Source organism: Thamnophis sirtalis, unplaced genomic scaffold (assembly GCF_051295495.1).
Source record: "Thamnophis sirtalis isolate CommonGarterSnake01/CBP01778 unplaced genomic scaffold, rThaSir2_p1.2 scaffold_3, whole genome shotgun sequence".
NCBI classification, from domain to species: domain Eukaryota; kingdom Metazoa; phylum Chordata; class Lepidosauria; order Squamata; family Natricidae; genus Thamnophis; species Thamnophis sirtalis.
Window position 1 is genome coordinate 26,881,441 of NW_028261383.1, and position 16,007 is coordinate 26,897,447.

Genomic DNA, 16,007 nt, shown 5'->3' on the forward strand with positions numbered 1-16,007 from the left:
TTGCCCATTACAGCACTTTTTGAGATTGAACAGGACTTCCTGTTCTACTTCCTCTTCCTGACACTACGGGATGGCTAAGAATAAATAAGGGAGATCTTCTCTTCCATTACAGATGCAGTCTACTGCACCAGATGTTTGGAAGATCAGCATCCAAATGAACACCGAGATAACTGTCTTCCAAAGGTTATAACCTTCTTGTCATGTGGAGAAAATTTGGGAATCATCCTGGTTTCCTTTGCTCTCTTTTTGTCCCTCATCACAGTCTTTGTGTTAGCAATTTTCATTAAATACCATGAAACCCCAATAGTCAAAGCCAACAACCGGGATCTCTCCTACATTCTACTCACATCACTCCTCCTCTCCTTTCTCACCACCTTCCTCTTCATTGGCCAACCAAGGAAAGCTACCTGTCTTCTCCGACAATCAGCCTTCATGATCGTTTTCTCAGTGGCTGTCTCTTCCCTCTTAGCCAAAACCATCACAGTGGTGCTGGCCTTCTTGGCAACAAAGCCAGGGAACAAAATGAGGCGGTGGCTCGGGAAGACCTTGGGCAATGCTCTTGTTCTTGCTTGCTCTGCTGCCCAAGTTCTCATTTGCTCCACCTGGCTGGGAATCTTTCCTCCTTTCCCGGACACAGACAAACACTCACACCCTGCACAGATTGTCCTGCAGTGCAATGAAGGACCTGCTGTCATGTTTTACTGTGCCCTTGGCTACGTGGGCTTCCTTGCTATTGTCTGCTTCACGGTTGCTTTCCTGGCTCGCAGACTGCCTGGGGCCTTCAACGAAGCCAAGCTGATCACCTTCAGCATGCTGGTTTTCTGCAGTGTTTGGGTCTCCTTTGTGCCCACCTACCTCAGCACCAAGGGCAAATACATGGTGGCCGTGCAGATCTTCTCCATCTTGGCCTCCAGTGCTGGCTTGTTGGCCTGCATCTTTTTCCCCAAGAGCTATATTATTTTGCTGAGGCCTCACCTGAATACAAAGGAGCAGCTAACCACACAGATCAAAGTATAGTATCTCATTGTGTTTCCAAATGTCCAAAAGAAATAATTCCCCTTTTCTCGCATCTTCTGAACACTCCAGGGTTTCACATTAATATAGTTATGGATGCTTGTAAGGAAATATTGTACCATACATGAAAAGATTTATGTAGGACTTTATATTTGGATCAGTCAACATATGAAATGAATAGCTTTGTTCTTTTTACTTTTTTTTGTTTCCTTGGTTGTTTTGTTCCCTGATAACTCCATGCATTGTTCATTTGTGTTCCCTTCTTAATAGGTTTAAAACTTGTGTTTAATAAAAACAAACAGAATATAGAAACTCATACTGTTTGTCTGCGTTATGAGGGTGACTTGGTTACATCTGCAGCTCTTCCTTAAAGCCAGGATAGGCAGTGGGTCCTGAATGCAGTGTTTTGCCATCTATCTATATTTATTATTATATTAAATATTTAATATAAATAATTATTAAATATTATATTCTATTTATTTGTTTTTAGTAATCAAATTTATATAGCCATCCATCTCACAGAGGGACTACATTGGGTTGAAATACACCAGAGAAACTCAATACATAATCTTGGAGCTCATTTAAGTCACAATCAAGTGTGATTTTGCACAACTGATTGCATGCCAATTGAAACCTTTCCAAGATCAAGCAGCATTACATGCAGTCACTTCTGCTTCGGTCACCTCCTAGTTGGACTGCTGCAATGCACTTCAAGAGGTTGTCTTTGAAGAACCTCTGGAAGTTGCAGTTGATCCAGAATTAATCCACAAAAACAATTCTCCCTATGCTATAATACACCCATGTTACACAACTTAAAGGATGTAGCTTTAACACAACTTTGTTTGTATGCCAATTGCTGCCTTTCCTACATCAGTGAGCACTATAAACAGTAATCTATGCTTTGGTTACCCCCAGTAGGATTACTACAATGCTCTTCATAAATCTGTCTTACTCCTTACATGAATTCTAGGCAAAAAACCCAATTATAAGAACTAACTCTACCTTTATTGTAAGGTTGCATTAACAAATTCTTCAAAGATTGTAAGTTTTACTCTTTGGAAAATTAAGTATTGTCCCTTCTGAAATACTTCTCACAATACCACCTCTCCTTCTGTGGACTGAGATATCTTGTATATGAAGGATGTCATGTTTGTGGCTCAGTCCAGTGCCTGACGCGTGGATGTGCAGAACACAGAGGAGAAGAGAACAGTGGAAACCAATGGGTCAACTTTTGGGAAGGAATAGCCAGCACTGCTAGTGAAGCCCACCCAAGCTCTGGGGATAAAAGGCAGGGGGAGGAGATGAATAGATGTGGCAGACAATTATTCATCTCCTTGCCAGATGGACTTGTTAGCCTGAAGGGAAGAAGAAACTTTTTGCCAGGGCTGCTGGCACTCCTAATAAAGAAATCCTTGATTTAAACACTGAGTGTTTGGTGTGTTTGGGAAGCTGGATCAGAACACTCTTCCTCCTGTCTTTCAAGGTCAAAGGCTTCCGAATGTGCCATCATGAAGAATTCTAGATGTGCTGTGCTAATTCATGTTAAACCTTTATTTTGCGAGCTACATTAGCACACAATCAGCTTCCAGTGGAATGTAAGTTCTGGTTGTCAACTATACAGGTCTACACAGGACACCTTTCTCCTACTGTCTCTAGAAGTTCCATCAAGACAGGCAGAAAGGTCCCATATCTTAAGAAGTGTGATCAGGTGAACCTAGGAAGATTGGCTTTTCTGCTGGTGTGCCTGGCCTCAGGAATAACAATCTTTCCAAAAAGTAGCCAACATTCTGCCATCATTCCGAAAGCTCCTAAACCTGATTATTCTTTCAGGTATAAGGTCAGGAATTTAAGTGAACCTGTAAATTTTAGTCTGAAGGGCATTTGCTGATGTGCATTTTGATTTTATTATTATACTAGCCAATAACCTGGTGTTGCCCAGGTTATAAACATCAAAGCATTTCTCTGACAGGGAGCCATTGAGAGGGGCCTTTCTTCCCCCTGCTCCCATGCCCATCATCCTTGCTCACTCACTTCCCCCTCCTATTTGCTCCTCTTTCCCGCTCAGTCTACTGGCACTTTGCCCAAAATCCATCAGTTGCTTCCGAATTGGTCCACTGGAGGGCGAATGTCACAGTTGCCTTTCACAAGAAAGCTGTGAAGGAACTGACATCACAAACAATCTCCGCTCTAGGACACCATACTCGCTCTCCTTAACGGCCCAGGCAGTCCAGATTTATGTTGGAACACACAGAGACACAGACCCACACAACACAGTGGTGTCTTTCCCCCATCCACAGTATTTGTTTCCAGAGGGCACGTCATATGTGTAGCAAGTTTGGTTGGAATTGTTGAAGGCGTTCTAGAGTTATTCTGGAACATACATACATACAGCCTTTTTCATAGAGAGAGAGAGGAGAAAGAGAATGAAGAATAAAATACATGATGATGTTTTGATATTTCTTCACTAACAGAGTAGGTTATTTAAGATGGGCAGCTATATCAATTGAATAAACAAATGTATCAAGGAAGCCCTCTTTGCAACTTTGATATGGACTCACAATCCAGAGGAGAAAAACCTGTAGGCTTTATTTCTTCATACTTTCTGACAGAAAAAAGTTTCACTGGAGAAACTTGGGCCCAAGGGCTTCCAAATAGTTCTGGAACTACATCAGAAGCTTCTCACAAATTGTTTTCGTCCCCATCTCCTTTGTTCATGAAATCACAGGACAAACCTAAGAATAAAGAGAGCACAGGAGATGCTTCTTCTCTGTATAATTATCAAGATCACATTGATTTATTGATTGCCTTCCAATCCCACCTCCAGGGAATTTTCAATGGATCTCACTGTTGAATTAACATAACCATCACTTTCGAGAGTAATATAAGGGACATCTTGCATCTGAGCTTGGGAACTCAGGGACATAAAACCCTTTAGTATCATTCAGAGGTTGTGAATCTGTGCTATAAAACTTGATGAATTCCTTGTGGGCTCCAGCTTCCAGCTCTGCTAGGAAAGCCACAACAACAGTTGTGGTATTGCAAGGACCTTTGGTCTTTGTGAACTGCTCCTCTAATTCCTTGAGAGCCACCTCACTCTGCAAGAAATAAAAATGCTTCTATTATTTCTCCTGGTGCTTCTGTTCCACCAGATACCCTGCAAGATCTTGAATGCCAAGTGCCCCTTAACTTTAGAAAGGGATGAGACAGATCCATTGAATTATTTCAAGCCAGGAGACTACCTCATTACTGGAATCACTCCTGCAACAACCACTATGTTTCGACCATTCACTTTCCAAAAGGCTCCAACGGACAAAGTTTTCTGGTAAGAGAGCATTTCCCCCTCTGATTAATCCTGGTTCCAAAACTTTTATATGTTTCCTGGCACCCTTCAATGAGGAAAAACCTTTCTCTTTGAGCAATGTCTCTTAGCTAGATTACTAGATAGAGTAAAGAGTGAATGAGAACCAAAGAACCACTCAATGACCTGCATGTCATTTCTGTCTGCACTTCCTCGGTTTCCCTAATACAAGATATTTTGCTAATCCTTCACTTCAGAAAAGATATTCTGTTGCCTTTACTCTGGGAAGAGAAGTTGAATTAAAAAGGAAAGAGGAAATGAAGAGTAGTTGAATAAAGAGGAAATTTAGGGAACTTGCCATCCATGAAGGAATCTCACTTGGTCTTCTCTCTTGCTTCTGGGACAGGACTATGACTAACCAATTCGCTGAGGGGATGGTTTTCTCAGATCCTACCTTTTCCTGCTGTTTCCCCTCTCCAAATCCTTTTCCTTATTAAATAACTCCAGAAATACCCCCAATACCTCTTCCTACTCCATTTCTTAATATTCCTATTCTTTCTCTTTCTACATCTATAAAGCAGATATCCTTGCAGTATGAAGATTCTCAATTTCTATGTGACACAGAATCTAATTTTTCCCACTAAAACAGGGGGTGCCTTAGTTCAAAAATGGGAAAGATAACATAAATAATTGGATAAAAATAAACTAACTAGACCAAATCTACTTGTGAACCTGAGGTTCTAGCACAGAAATATATTTTATTATTTACCATCTCTATATTTCATAAGTTTAAAAGTAACTTTTTAATGCTATTTTTGGGATGCATTTCAATGTGTCACTTGTTAAACTTTCCCTGTTGTTCTCCTCACCAACTTCTCTACTTTTGTTGCAATTTTATATTTTCACATTTTTAAAAACTTAATAAAAACTACTTTCAAAAAAGAGAAGTAAGAGAATCAAAGCAACCAATATTGAATTCATAACTTTCCTTAGAATCAGAATACCTGGATTATCCTATATTGTATACTCTGGGTATGTGTGTGTATGTGTGTTTTCAGGAAAACAACCATAAAGTACTGGAAAATCCTGTCCTTCTTGTTTGCTGTCCATGAGATCAACCAGGATCCCTGTATCTTACCCAACCTCACCCTGGGCTACAACATTCATGACAATCATTTTGATGCAAGGACAACATCCGAAGCTTTGGCTGATCTGCTCTCTCCTGGGCTGGCAAATGTTCCAAACTACGAGTGTGGAAGAAGACAGAATAACCTCTTAGCTATAATTGAAGGGACAGAAACTGACATCTCCATCCAGATTTCATCCATGTCAGGAAACTATAAAATCCCCCAGGTGAGAAGTTCTCCTCTTTAATTCCACATTAAGGGTAATAATGGGGAAAAAATAATCAAATTACCACGAATCGGGCTAATGTATTAACGGGTATCAATTCAGTCTTTTTTTATGCTCCAAAATAAGTATATTCTTTAACAAGTACTATCTGAAGAAAATCACAGATGAAATGCAAATGAAGACCCTGTAAAGGCCATGCAAATGTTAAATACAGAAGAAGATAAAATAGACATATTTGGATCTCTGCTCATAGCATCTCATTAATGGAGGACCCTTGAAATATGGTATAAGGAGAGAATTCTATGTCTCCAAGGATCCTGTTGTTGAAAGACTTGGATTATTGCCGAGGATTTTAGGGGGTCAAGTGAATGAAAACTGTAGTAACAATCATTAATATAAATAGGGCACTCTGTGCTCGTAAGAAGAGATTTGAAATTCTGAAACGATATATAAGATTGACAGGAGCTTGGAAGCAAAACAATAGCAAATGTTGTCCTGAAACTGAATTAGTCACCCGTTAATTCTTCTCTTTACCAGGTCAGTTATTGTTTTGTTTCCCATCTTCTGGGGGATAAAACAAGGTTCCCCTTTTTCTACACCATGGTCCCCAAGGAAGGAGTGCAATATCTGGGCATCCTCAATTTGCTCCTGCATTTCCAATGGACATCAGTTGGTCTCTTTGCTCCGGACACGGACAACGGGAGGCATTTCATAGCAACAATGGTTCCAGTGCTGTTCAAGAATGGGATTTGTGTTGTTTTCTCACAAACCTTTTCAGGGATGAATACAGAGCTTATGGCCATTGACACTACCTCAGTAAAGAAGTGGAAAGAGGTCAATGTATTTATTTATTTTGCAGAAGCCGGATTCTTTTTAGATGGAATAATGGTAATAGAGACATTAATTAAAATCTTGATATTGAACATAAAATCAAATGGTGCGGAAGCTACAGCACCCAAAGGGAAGGTCATTGTCACCACAGCTTTGTGGGACCTCAATATGGACTTTGTGCACAATGAAAATACACATCAACACATTCTTGGTTTATTTTCTTTCCTCATCCAGAAGAAGAAAAAGACAAAATATGTTGATTTTGTTCCTTTGTTTACTTCTCTGTTTTATTTTGCACAAAAAGCATTTCATTGCTTATATTCCAAGCCTGGCTCTACGGTGAAAGGCTGGACAAGATGTACCAAGAAAGAAGGGATAGAGACCCTTCCCCAAGAAGACATTGAAAAAACGGTCTCTCTAGAGAGTACGTACATCTATGACACAGTCTGGGCCCTGGCACGGGCCTTAGAGGCTGCTTATTCTCCCCGATCCAAGAGGAGACTGAAAGGAGATGGAGGGAGAACAGCACTGCAAATTATCCAGCCATGGCAGGTATTCTCTTTTCCATTGCAATGAATTCCTACTGAAGATGTGGATTTCATAATTTATAGGCAATCCCAGAATCTTTAGAATATGTCACCTCTATGGGGAGTGGATTTATTTACTAATATCTCCAAATACAATCTACAACACAGGATTCATAGTCCCATGATAACCATGTATAAATATCCATGAAATAGTAAACACTAAGCAATGCATGACCTGCAGGGTCCTTGTCTCAAAGATATTTTCCTACCAGATTCCCCAAAGCAACAATAAAGCTCTTAATCCATTCCCTTCACTGGAAAAGTTATTCAAAATTCATGGTGATATTCATTGATGTATTTGCCTTGAAAATCACTGATGTTCAACATAACACCACTGTAAAACCTCAGGAACTGACCACAAGAAATATTTAAGGGTATTTTATATTATGTCATAAAATGAACATAATATAATGAGGCAGAAGAGCTTTATGAATCTAGAGATAGAAATAAGAGCCTAGATGAACAATCTGTCTTAAGTCCAGCCTGTCATCATTAGCATCCATTTGCCTTGTGATTTAAAACAGTGTCTTCTTAAAGGCCTGTATATTAGCCGCACCCTCCATCTGAGGAAAAATACATTCAGAAATGTGTGATGGGTGAAAGAATGGATTCATTCTGACGTCTTCAGCACATTTCAGATGGAGGACTAGCATCTACTCCCTGAAGAGAGACATGAGGTCATAGACACTATGTTGGGAGAAGTCTGTGGATCTCATTTCCGAAGACATGAGACCATTACGCTTGTAAGAGAGGAAATTAATTTAAAAACAAGATTAAGTAAAAGCGACCATTTCACAGTTTATAGGACTGATCAGTAGATATTCAGTGTCCATCTTTACTAAACTCAGATTCTCTTCTCTGCTGTTCCAGTTTCACTATTTCTTGCAAGACTCCCAGTTTTACAACACTTCCATCGATGGAGTATATTTGGAGGAGAACGGTGAACTAGCAGCTGATTTGGACATTGTTAATTGGGTGAAGTTTCCCAATAGGTCTGTTGTCAATGTGAAATTTGGGAGCATACCAAGGCAGGGTTCCTCGGAGCCCCTCTTCAAGATTGACAACAAAGCTATAATATGGCCCAAATGGTTCAACCAGGTGAGGAAGAGAAGTCATTCCATGTCACTTCCTCTTTCCTACAACATAAATATGGGAAAATTCCCTTTGTGGTCCTCTAGATCTTCTTATCCTTTCTCAGTTTTGTTATCCCAATGATCTTTGAGATATTGTACAATACTGATAATTAGTGCAAGTTCAGAAGATGTGGAGAGACCTGGCCCATGGAACCACCAAGTGTCGAACACCACTTGTGTGGATGCCATCATCATCATCATCATCATCATCATCATCATCATCATCATCATCATCATCACAATACTGATAAAAGAGAATGTTTGTAGTTCAGGGTTGAAGTTTTATTTATTTATTTATTAAGTTTCTTTTCCATCATCTCATTTCAAAACAGTGACATGTGGTGAGGTTTATGGCTGGTGAGGCAGTCCTCTCCTCCGACACCACACTGACGGAAGCATTTTCTTTCACCCGTGCTCATGGCAGGCAAAAGAAAGTGCTTTAGTCAGTGGGGTGTCAGGAGAGAGGAAAGAATTACTGCGAAAGAAAGTGCTTTAGGGAAAACAAAAATATTAGCTATAAATATGAATACTAAACAAAAGGAAGAACTAGGAGGGATGCTAGGATGCGAGGTAGTAAAAAAAAAATCAAATAGCTTGGGGTTAATATTTTCGCCTCAAACAGGAAATTATATAAGCACAATTATGAACCACTTTGGCATAGTATACAGATAGAGATGAAAAAATGGGAGAAATTGCACTTATCTTTGCTGGGTAGGATAGCAGCAGTGAAAATGAACATCTTACCAAAAATTTTATTTCTTTTTCAAATGTTACCTATACTTAAAAAAGATGTGAATCTTTTAGAATGGCAGAAGGGTATCAACAAATTTGTATGGGCTGGAAAGAAGCTGAGAGTAAAGATGAAAATAATGCAAGATTTACGCGAGAAAGGAGGCTTGAAATTACCTAACCTAAAATTATATTATGATGCAGTGGCGCTATCCGCAATTAGTGATTGGACTCATTTAACCAACGATAGAATACTGAATATTGAGGGACACGATCTGGTATATGGTTGGCATGCTTACTTGTTATTCAACAAAAAATTGGATAAGAATTTTAAAAGTCATATCTTAAGAAATGCTTTACTGCAGGTCTGGAAAAAATACCAATATAAACTAAATGACAAGATACCCATGTGGGCAATTCCTAGACATGCAATTGAAAATATGAATATAGCACAAAAACAGGATAGAACCACCTACAGACAACTTCTCACTTTGGAAAGGGGGGTTCTACAACTAAAATCCTTAGAGGTATTGAAAGAGGAGAAGGTAGTTCAAACATGGTTCCAGTATGGTCAATTACAGGCCAGGTGGAAAATAGACCAAAAAAGTGGTTTTACCCAAGTTGAGGATAATTTGCTTAAACAAATAAGAGATCAAAGTTTAATGCATATAAAGAGGATATATAATGTAGTAATACAGATGGATTCGGAATCAGAATTAGTTAAAGATTGTATGATAAAGTGGGCTCAAAATATTGAAGAACCAGTAATGTTGGACACATGGGAAAGAATATGGGTAAGAAATGTGAAATTTACACAAGCACAAAACCTGAGAGAAAATTTTTATAAGATGTTTTATAGATGGCATTTAGATCCTAAAAAGCTGGCTTCTATGTATCCGAATGTACAGCCTAAATGTTGGAGATGTGGTTCTCTCGATGCTACATATTTTCATATATGGTGGACTTGTCAAAAGGTTAAGGCATTTTGGATAAAAATGTGGTGGATTATGCAACATATCTTTAAAAGAAGGATAAAGTTTACTCCTCAGTTATTTTTACTAGGTACATGTACTGACTTTACAGCAGTAGAGACTAATTTGGTTCTGCATCTGATAACGGCAGCAAGACTGTTGGTGGCGCAATACTGGAAGAAGGAAGACTTGCCTACAACTCAAGAATGGACATTGAAAGTTACAAACCTAGCCGAGATGGCTAAAATATCGGCATATCTTAAAGATCATTCAAATGAGAGATACAAACGAGACTGGAAAAAATGGATTGACTATATACAAAACAAATACGGGACTAAGAAATTATAGCAATAGCAATAGCAATAGCAGTTAGACTTATATACCGCTTCATAGGGCTTTCAGCCCTCTCTAAGCAGTTTACAGAGTCAGCATATTGCCCCCAACAACAATCCGGGTCCTCATTTTACCCACCTCGGAAGGATGGAAGGCTGAGTCAACCCTGAGCCGGTGAGATTTGAACAGCCGAACTGCAGAACTGCAGTCAGCTGAAGTAGCCTGCAGTGCTGCATTTAACCACTGTGCCACCTCGGCTCTATTCCAGATAGCCTATGCTTAAGATTAGGAATAATCTAAACTGCTCAAAGTTAGTGCAACAGGAAGAAGCCGAGTTCAATGTAGAGATGTTATTAACTTCTTTTTTTATTTCTTTTGCCTTAATATATTTTAGACTGTGTTTGTTAAAATCTATACCTTGTACGGGCTCTGGAAGTCGGGGGGGAAGGGAGGTGGGGTGTTAGGGGGGAGGGAGGGAGGGGTGATATATAATATGTGTTAGATTTCAATGCAACGCGATTGCACAAGTCAGTAAAGCACTTTCTTTCACCTGCCTGAGCCTAAAGCACTTTCTTTAGCCTGCCTGTGCTTACGGCAGCCCGCCTGAGCTCTGCCGCGAGCTCAGGCAGGCAAAAGAAAGTGCTTTAGGCTCAGGCGGGCGAAAGAAAGTGTTTCACTGACTAAAGCGCTTTCTTTCGCCCTCCAGAGCTGTGCGGCATCCAGGGCGTGCTGGTCGGGCGAGGGCAGCACAGGTGGGGCGCGGATGGAGCAGGGGAAGCCTCTTCCCCCCTTCCCCTGCCCAAAAGAACAAAGAGAAACTCTGCCGCCACCCTGTCTGGCCTCTCTCGCAACGGCTCTCCAGTGCCGAGTCTGTGAGTCCCTGGAGGAGCTGGCGGGGGCTGCAAACACCACAGGCTGGACTGAAGCCAGAGGGGATGCCCCTCCTGCCGGGTAAGGCGGGCTGCCCTCCCTGCCTCTCCTACCCCCTTCCCTCTCTTCACTCAAACAAACTCTCTCTCGTGTTTGTTAAAAATCTACACCGTGTACGGGCTCCGGGAAGTCGAGGGGGGAAGGGAGGTGGGGTCTTAGGGGGGAGAGGGGATATATAGTATGTGTTAGATTTTAAAGTAACACGATTGCACTTGTATACTGTTGCTCTTTAATTCCAGTGTAAAAATAGGACAAGCTGAATATATTTATAGATAGTAGAAATACACCGAAGGGAGGAGTAGAGGGATAGAAGAAAGAGGGGTAGAGAGGGTGGGAGAGAGGATTGGAGGGAGGGTGAGAAGGAAGGGCGGGAGTGTATTGGGAGAGAGGTGTGGTAGAGGGGGAGGGGAAGTAGGGTAGAGGGGAATGATGGTGGGAAGATGGAAAGTTGGAGGGGGGCGAAAGAAAGAGGTGTATGGAGGGTCGCAGAGTTATACTGGGTTTCTATTTTGGGGGGTATTATTGACAAGAGGAATGGCTGTGTTTATTGTTTAATGTTATATGGCCCCGGTTCTGTACAGTATATGTGTGACTGTACGAAAATGAAAATGGAAAATAAAATACATTTACATAGAAACAAAAACAAACTCTCTCTCAAACCAACAAACACACACACACACACAAAGACAAAGTTGCACCAGGAGGATGAAGTTTGAATTCCTCCCCCTCCCTCCTTTTCCAGCTGTTTCAGAGAGGATTACAACTCTGCTCTTGCCTGTCATCATGAAAAGAAAAAAAATGTAAAAGAAAAAGGCAAGAGCTCAGGTCAGGCTGAGCTAGTTGCTGCCAGAGTCACCGTGGATGACTCTGCTTAACTGTTTAGAAAAGCCTCTTTAAAAATGCCCTCTACAGGAGGAGGCCGGAGAACGATGTGCCTCATCTACGTCAGGAATTTTTCGGCTTTCAACCCTTGCTTAACTCTGCTCGAGTGATCATAAAGTCAGAGTAGATGAGGCACGTCGTTCTCCTGCCCCCTCCTGTAGAGGGTGCTTTTTAGAGGCTTTTTAAAATTGTTAAGCACTAAGCAGAGTCATCCACAGTGATTCTGCCAGCAACTAGCTCAGCCTTTTTCCTTTTACATGTTTTTTCTTTTCATGATGAGAGTGGTGAGGCTCTGCCTCCCCGCCCCCCCCCCCCCCCCCGCTGACTGCACGCCCTCTTTCAAAATGACTCAAAATAGCAATAGAACTTAGACATAAATATTGCTTCACATTGCTTCGCAGCCCTCTCTAAGCTGTTTACAGAGTCAGTGTATTCAGTGGTGGGATGTAACCAATTTAACAATCTGTTCGGTGAGGGCCTGTTTTGCACGTGCACACAGCATTCAAAAACCACTGATTTTAAGCTTTAAATCTTACCTCATATCTCAGGGCTGGTGAGTAAAACAGCTGACTTTTGGCAATGCACTGTGCCTTATGGAAGCTAAGAAACTGGGAAATATAGGACAGGAAATTGCAGGGGCAAGTAGAGAGGGCAAACTGCTCACTGGCTATCCAGTAGAATACCACCACTGAGCATATGGCCCTCATCAATCTGGATCCTCATTTTACCCATTTAGGAAGGAAGGGTGAGTCAATCTTGAGCAAATCAGGTGACTTTTTCATTTCTAAACAACTCAAAATGAGAACTTGGTTGTTTACTTGCAGAGATTTCATTGCTCAAACTAGATAACACCAGCAATAATGCAATGCATGCCATGGATATGGCACTTTTCAACATGTGAATGATAAAAATGAATACATTTCTGGAAGTCTATATTCTGTTACATTTTTACCACTTTTCAGCCTCAGCAACAGCCCTATTCCCAGTTAGTAAAGGCACTCTATTGTTCTTGCTTTGCGGCTTAGAGCCTGCCACCCTCCAGATGTGTGGAAAGATGCCGTCCAGGGTTCCTCAAAGTCATTCAGAGAGGACGGCCGATTTGCTGCTATGACTGCATTCCTTGTGCAAAGGGAGCCATCTCCACACAGGAAGGTGAGTGGCTCAGGAAGGAGAAAAGGCTGTTGAAAATGACTGCAAATCAGTGGAGGGATTCAAAGAATTCACCCAGGATCAGGTCGGCTGCCGTGGAGGCATAGCCCATCCCTATCCTTCAGCTCCAACACACATGCGGGATGAGCCTCCTGCAATGGCTAACCTGACCTTGGGAGAACCAGTTGTTAAATTATATCCCTCCCCCACTATCAAAGTGAAACCTGGGTGCTAAGCTGCAATTGAGAAATGGGAAACGGAGTGGCCAGCATGTGGGAAGGAGGATTTCAGGGAGAAGAAAGAGAGAAAGCGACCTCTTACTTCTCTCATGCCAACCACTTTATTGCCAGTTTCTCCATCACACTGTAGCACCCAGGATCCACTTTGATAGCTGGAGAGGGGCGGGGAGTTTAATAACTGGTTTGCTGAAATTGGTGCAAATCCCACCACTGTTGCAAACCATTTGGAAAGTAGAAGACAATCTGGAACTTTTTGTGACATGGCAGCAAATCAGTAATCTATGTGCAACTATTGCCCCTTAAGTGGTATGAAAACTCTTGTTTCAAGGTCATATTGGGTCTGTGCTCCAACAAGAAGTTTCAGAATACCACTGGAGGGCAAGAGAGCATGAACGTTGCTTGTGTCTCCAACTCATTCATGGTAGTCATGAATTTCTCAGGGTGTGATGGCTGCCAAGACATGCCCACTGCCTTGAACTCTTACAAGACAAGCTTTTTAGTCGCTCAAGTAACTTGGGAAAAAGGGGGCTTAATTGCTATCATGGTCTTCCAAAATATTGCTATAAAAATAGCGTTGTCCAGACACTTTTAACAGCACGTTTCCTGGCCTGCAAGAATTCTATCTGCACATTTCTGAATGGTTGCAGGAACTCCATTACAACTGAAAGCCATTCTACTGAACTAGAACAGCCCTTGAAATTTTGCAAACATTCTTAATTTTAGAGGTATCCTCAGAAGGTATCTAACAGCAGTCCACACTATAGTCCAGAGAAATATATCTCTTCCTGGCGTAGGGCAAGGATCAATCATAGTAATATAATTGTTCCTTCCTCTTGAGAAAATTGCTCTACTACCATGTTTCCCACAAAATAAGACAAGGTCTCATTTTCTTTTTACACACAAAATAAGGCTTGGGCCTTATTATGAGGGGAGGGTTTATTGTTTTGGGATTGCCGGGCAGCTGCTCTCTTCCGAGCCAGCTCCCAAAGAGCCGGGCACAGCCTCATGGGTGAATAACTGTGTTGCACTGTAACAGCAGCACAACACAACAGCCAGGAAGCGACAAACCCTCACAAGCAGCCACCCAGAAAACCCCCTTTCCAGCCAGGCACAGCGCCATTCACTCACCTAGGGTTATCGCCAAGCCGTCAGAGCCAAGCTGTGGGGAACAGGCGCTCACATGGCTTAGCGATACCCCTAGGTCAGGGAATGGCACTGTGCCTGGCTGGAAAGGGGGTTTGCTGGGTAGCTGCAAGATTGTCTGTCTCTATAGATGAACTGTATTTAAAACATAGGGGCATAGATAAATATGGACCAGCAGAAAACAGTTCCTGGCATAAGGCAAATTTATATCAACACAATCTTCTCTTTTTCACTCTCTAAACTATCCCCTTAAGGGTGATTTCACAATGTATAATTTATTTTTAGTTGCCTTATTATTTTACCCATTACAGCACTTTCTGGGATCAAACAGGATTTCCTGTTCCTACACTAAGGGATTGCTAAGAATAAATAAGGGAGATCTTCTCCTCCATTACAGATGCAGTCTACTGCACCAGATGTTTGGAAGATCAGCATCCAAATGAACACCGAGATCACTGTCTTCCAAAGGTTATAACCTTCTTGTCACATGGAGAAAATTTAGGAATCATCCTGGTATCCTTTGCTCTATTTTTGTCCCTCATCACAGTCTTTGTGTTAGCAATTTTCATTAAATACCATGAAACCCCAATAGTCAAAGCCAACAACCGGGATCTCGCCTACATTCTACTCACATCACTCCTCCATTCCTTTCTCACCACCTTCCTCTTCATTGGCCAACCAAGGAAAGCTACCTGTCTTCTCCGACAGTCAGCCTTTATGATCGTTTTCTCAGTGGCTGTCTCTTCCCTCTTAGCCAAAACCATCACGGTGGTACTTGCCTTCTTGGCAACAAAGCCAGGGAACAAAATGAGGCGATGGCTTGGGAAGACCTTGGGCAATGCTCTTGTTCTTGCTTGCTCTGCTGTCCAAGTTCTCATTTGCTCCACCTGGCTGGGAATCTTTCCTCCTTTCCCTGACACAGACAAACACTCACACCCTGCACAAATTGTCCTGCAGTGCAATGAAGGACCTGCTGTCATGTTTTACTGTGCCCTTGGCTACATAGGCTTCCTTGCTGTTGTCTGCTTTATGGTTGCTTTCCTGGCTCGCAGACTGCCTGGGGCCTTCAACGAAGCCAAGCTGATCACCTTCAGCATGCTGGTTTTCTGCAGTGTTTGGGTTTCCTTTGTGCCCACCTACCTGAGCACCAAGGGCAAATACATGGTGGCTGTGCAGATCTTCTCCATCTTGGCCTCCAGTGCTGGCTTGTTGGCCTGCATCTTTTTCCCCAAGAGCTATATTATTTTGCTGAGGCCTCACCTGAATACAAAGGAGCAGCTAACCACACAGATCAAAGTATAGCTCTCATTGTGTTTCCATGGAAATGTCCAAAAGGTATAATTGCCCTTTGCTCTCATCTTCTGAACATTCCAGGGTTTTGCATCAAGATAATTATGGATGCCTCTAAGGAAATA

At 41.8% G+C, this 16,007-nt stretch overlaps 2 protein-coding genes across 2 annotated transcripts in view; both read left to right on the forward strand.

Moving 5' to 3' along the window:
- Positions 1–1,187, forward strand: part of LOC148047703 (vomeronasal type-2 receptor 26-like) — a 16,683-nt gene extending 15,496 nt beyond the window's left edge. Inside the window, exon 9 of the mRNA XM_087708111.1 lies at positions 113–1,187. Coding sequence (XP_087564237.1) covers positions 113–1,017 — 905 coding nt within the window. The 3' untranslated portion in view covers positions 1,018–1,187. The remainder of the gene's footprint in view (positions 1–112) is intronic.
- Positions 1,188–1,814: 627 nt separating this feature from the next.
- LOC148047704 (vomeronasal type-2 receptor 26-like) lies at positions 1,815–15,894 on the forward strand. Its single transcript, XM_087708112.1, has 7 exons — positions 1,815–1,903; positions 2,671–2,851; positions 4,164–4,336; positions 5,371–5,665; positions 7,954–8,181; positions 13,087–13,213; positions 14,990–15,894. Exons 1-7 carry the CDS (start codon positions 1,815–1,817, stop codon positions 15,892–15,894), a joined length of 1,998 nt encoding a protein of 665 aa, XP_087564238.1.
- The last annotated feature ends 113 nt before the right edge of the window (positions 15,895–16,007 follow it).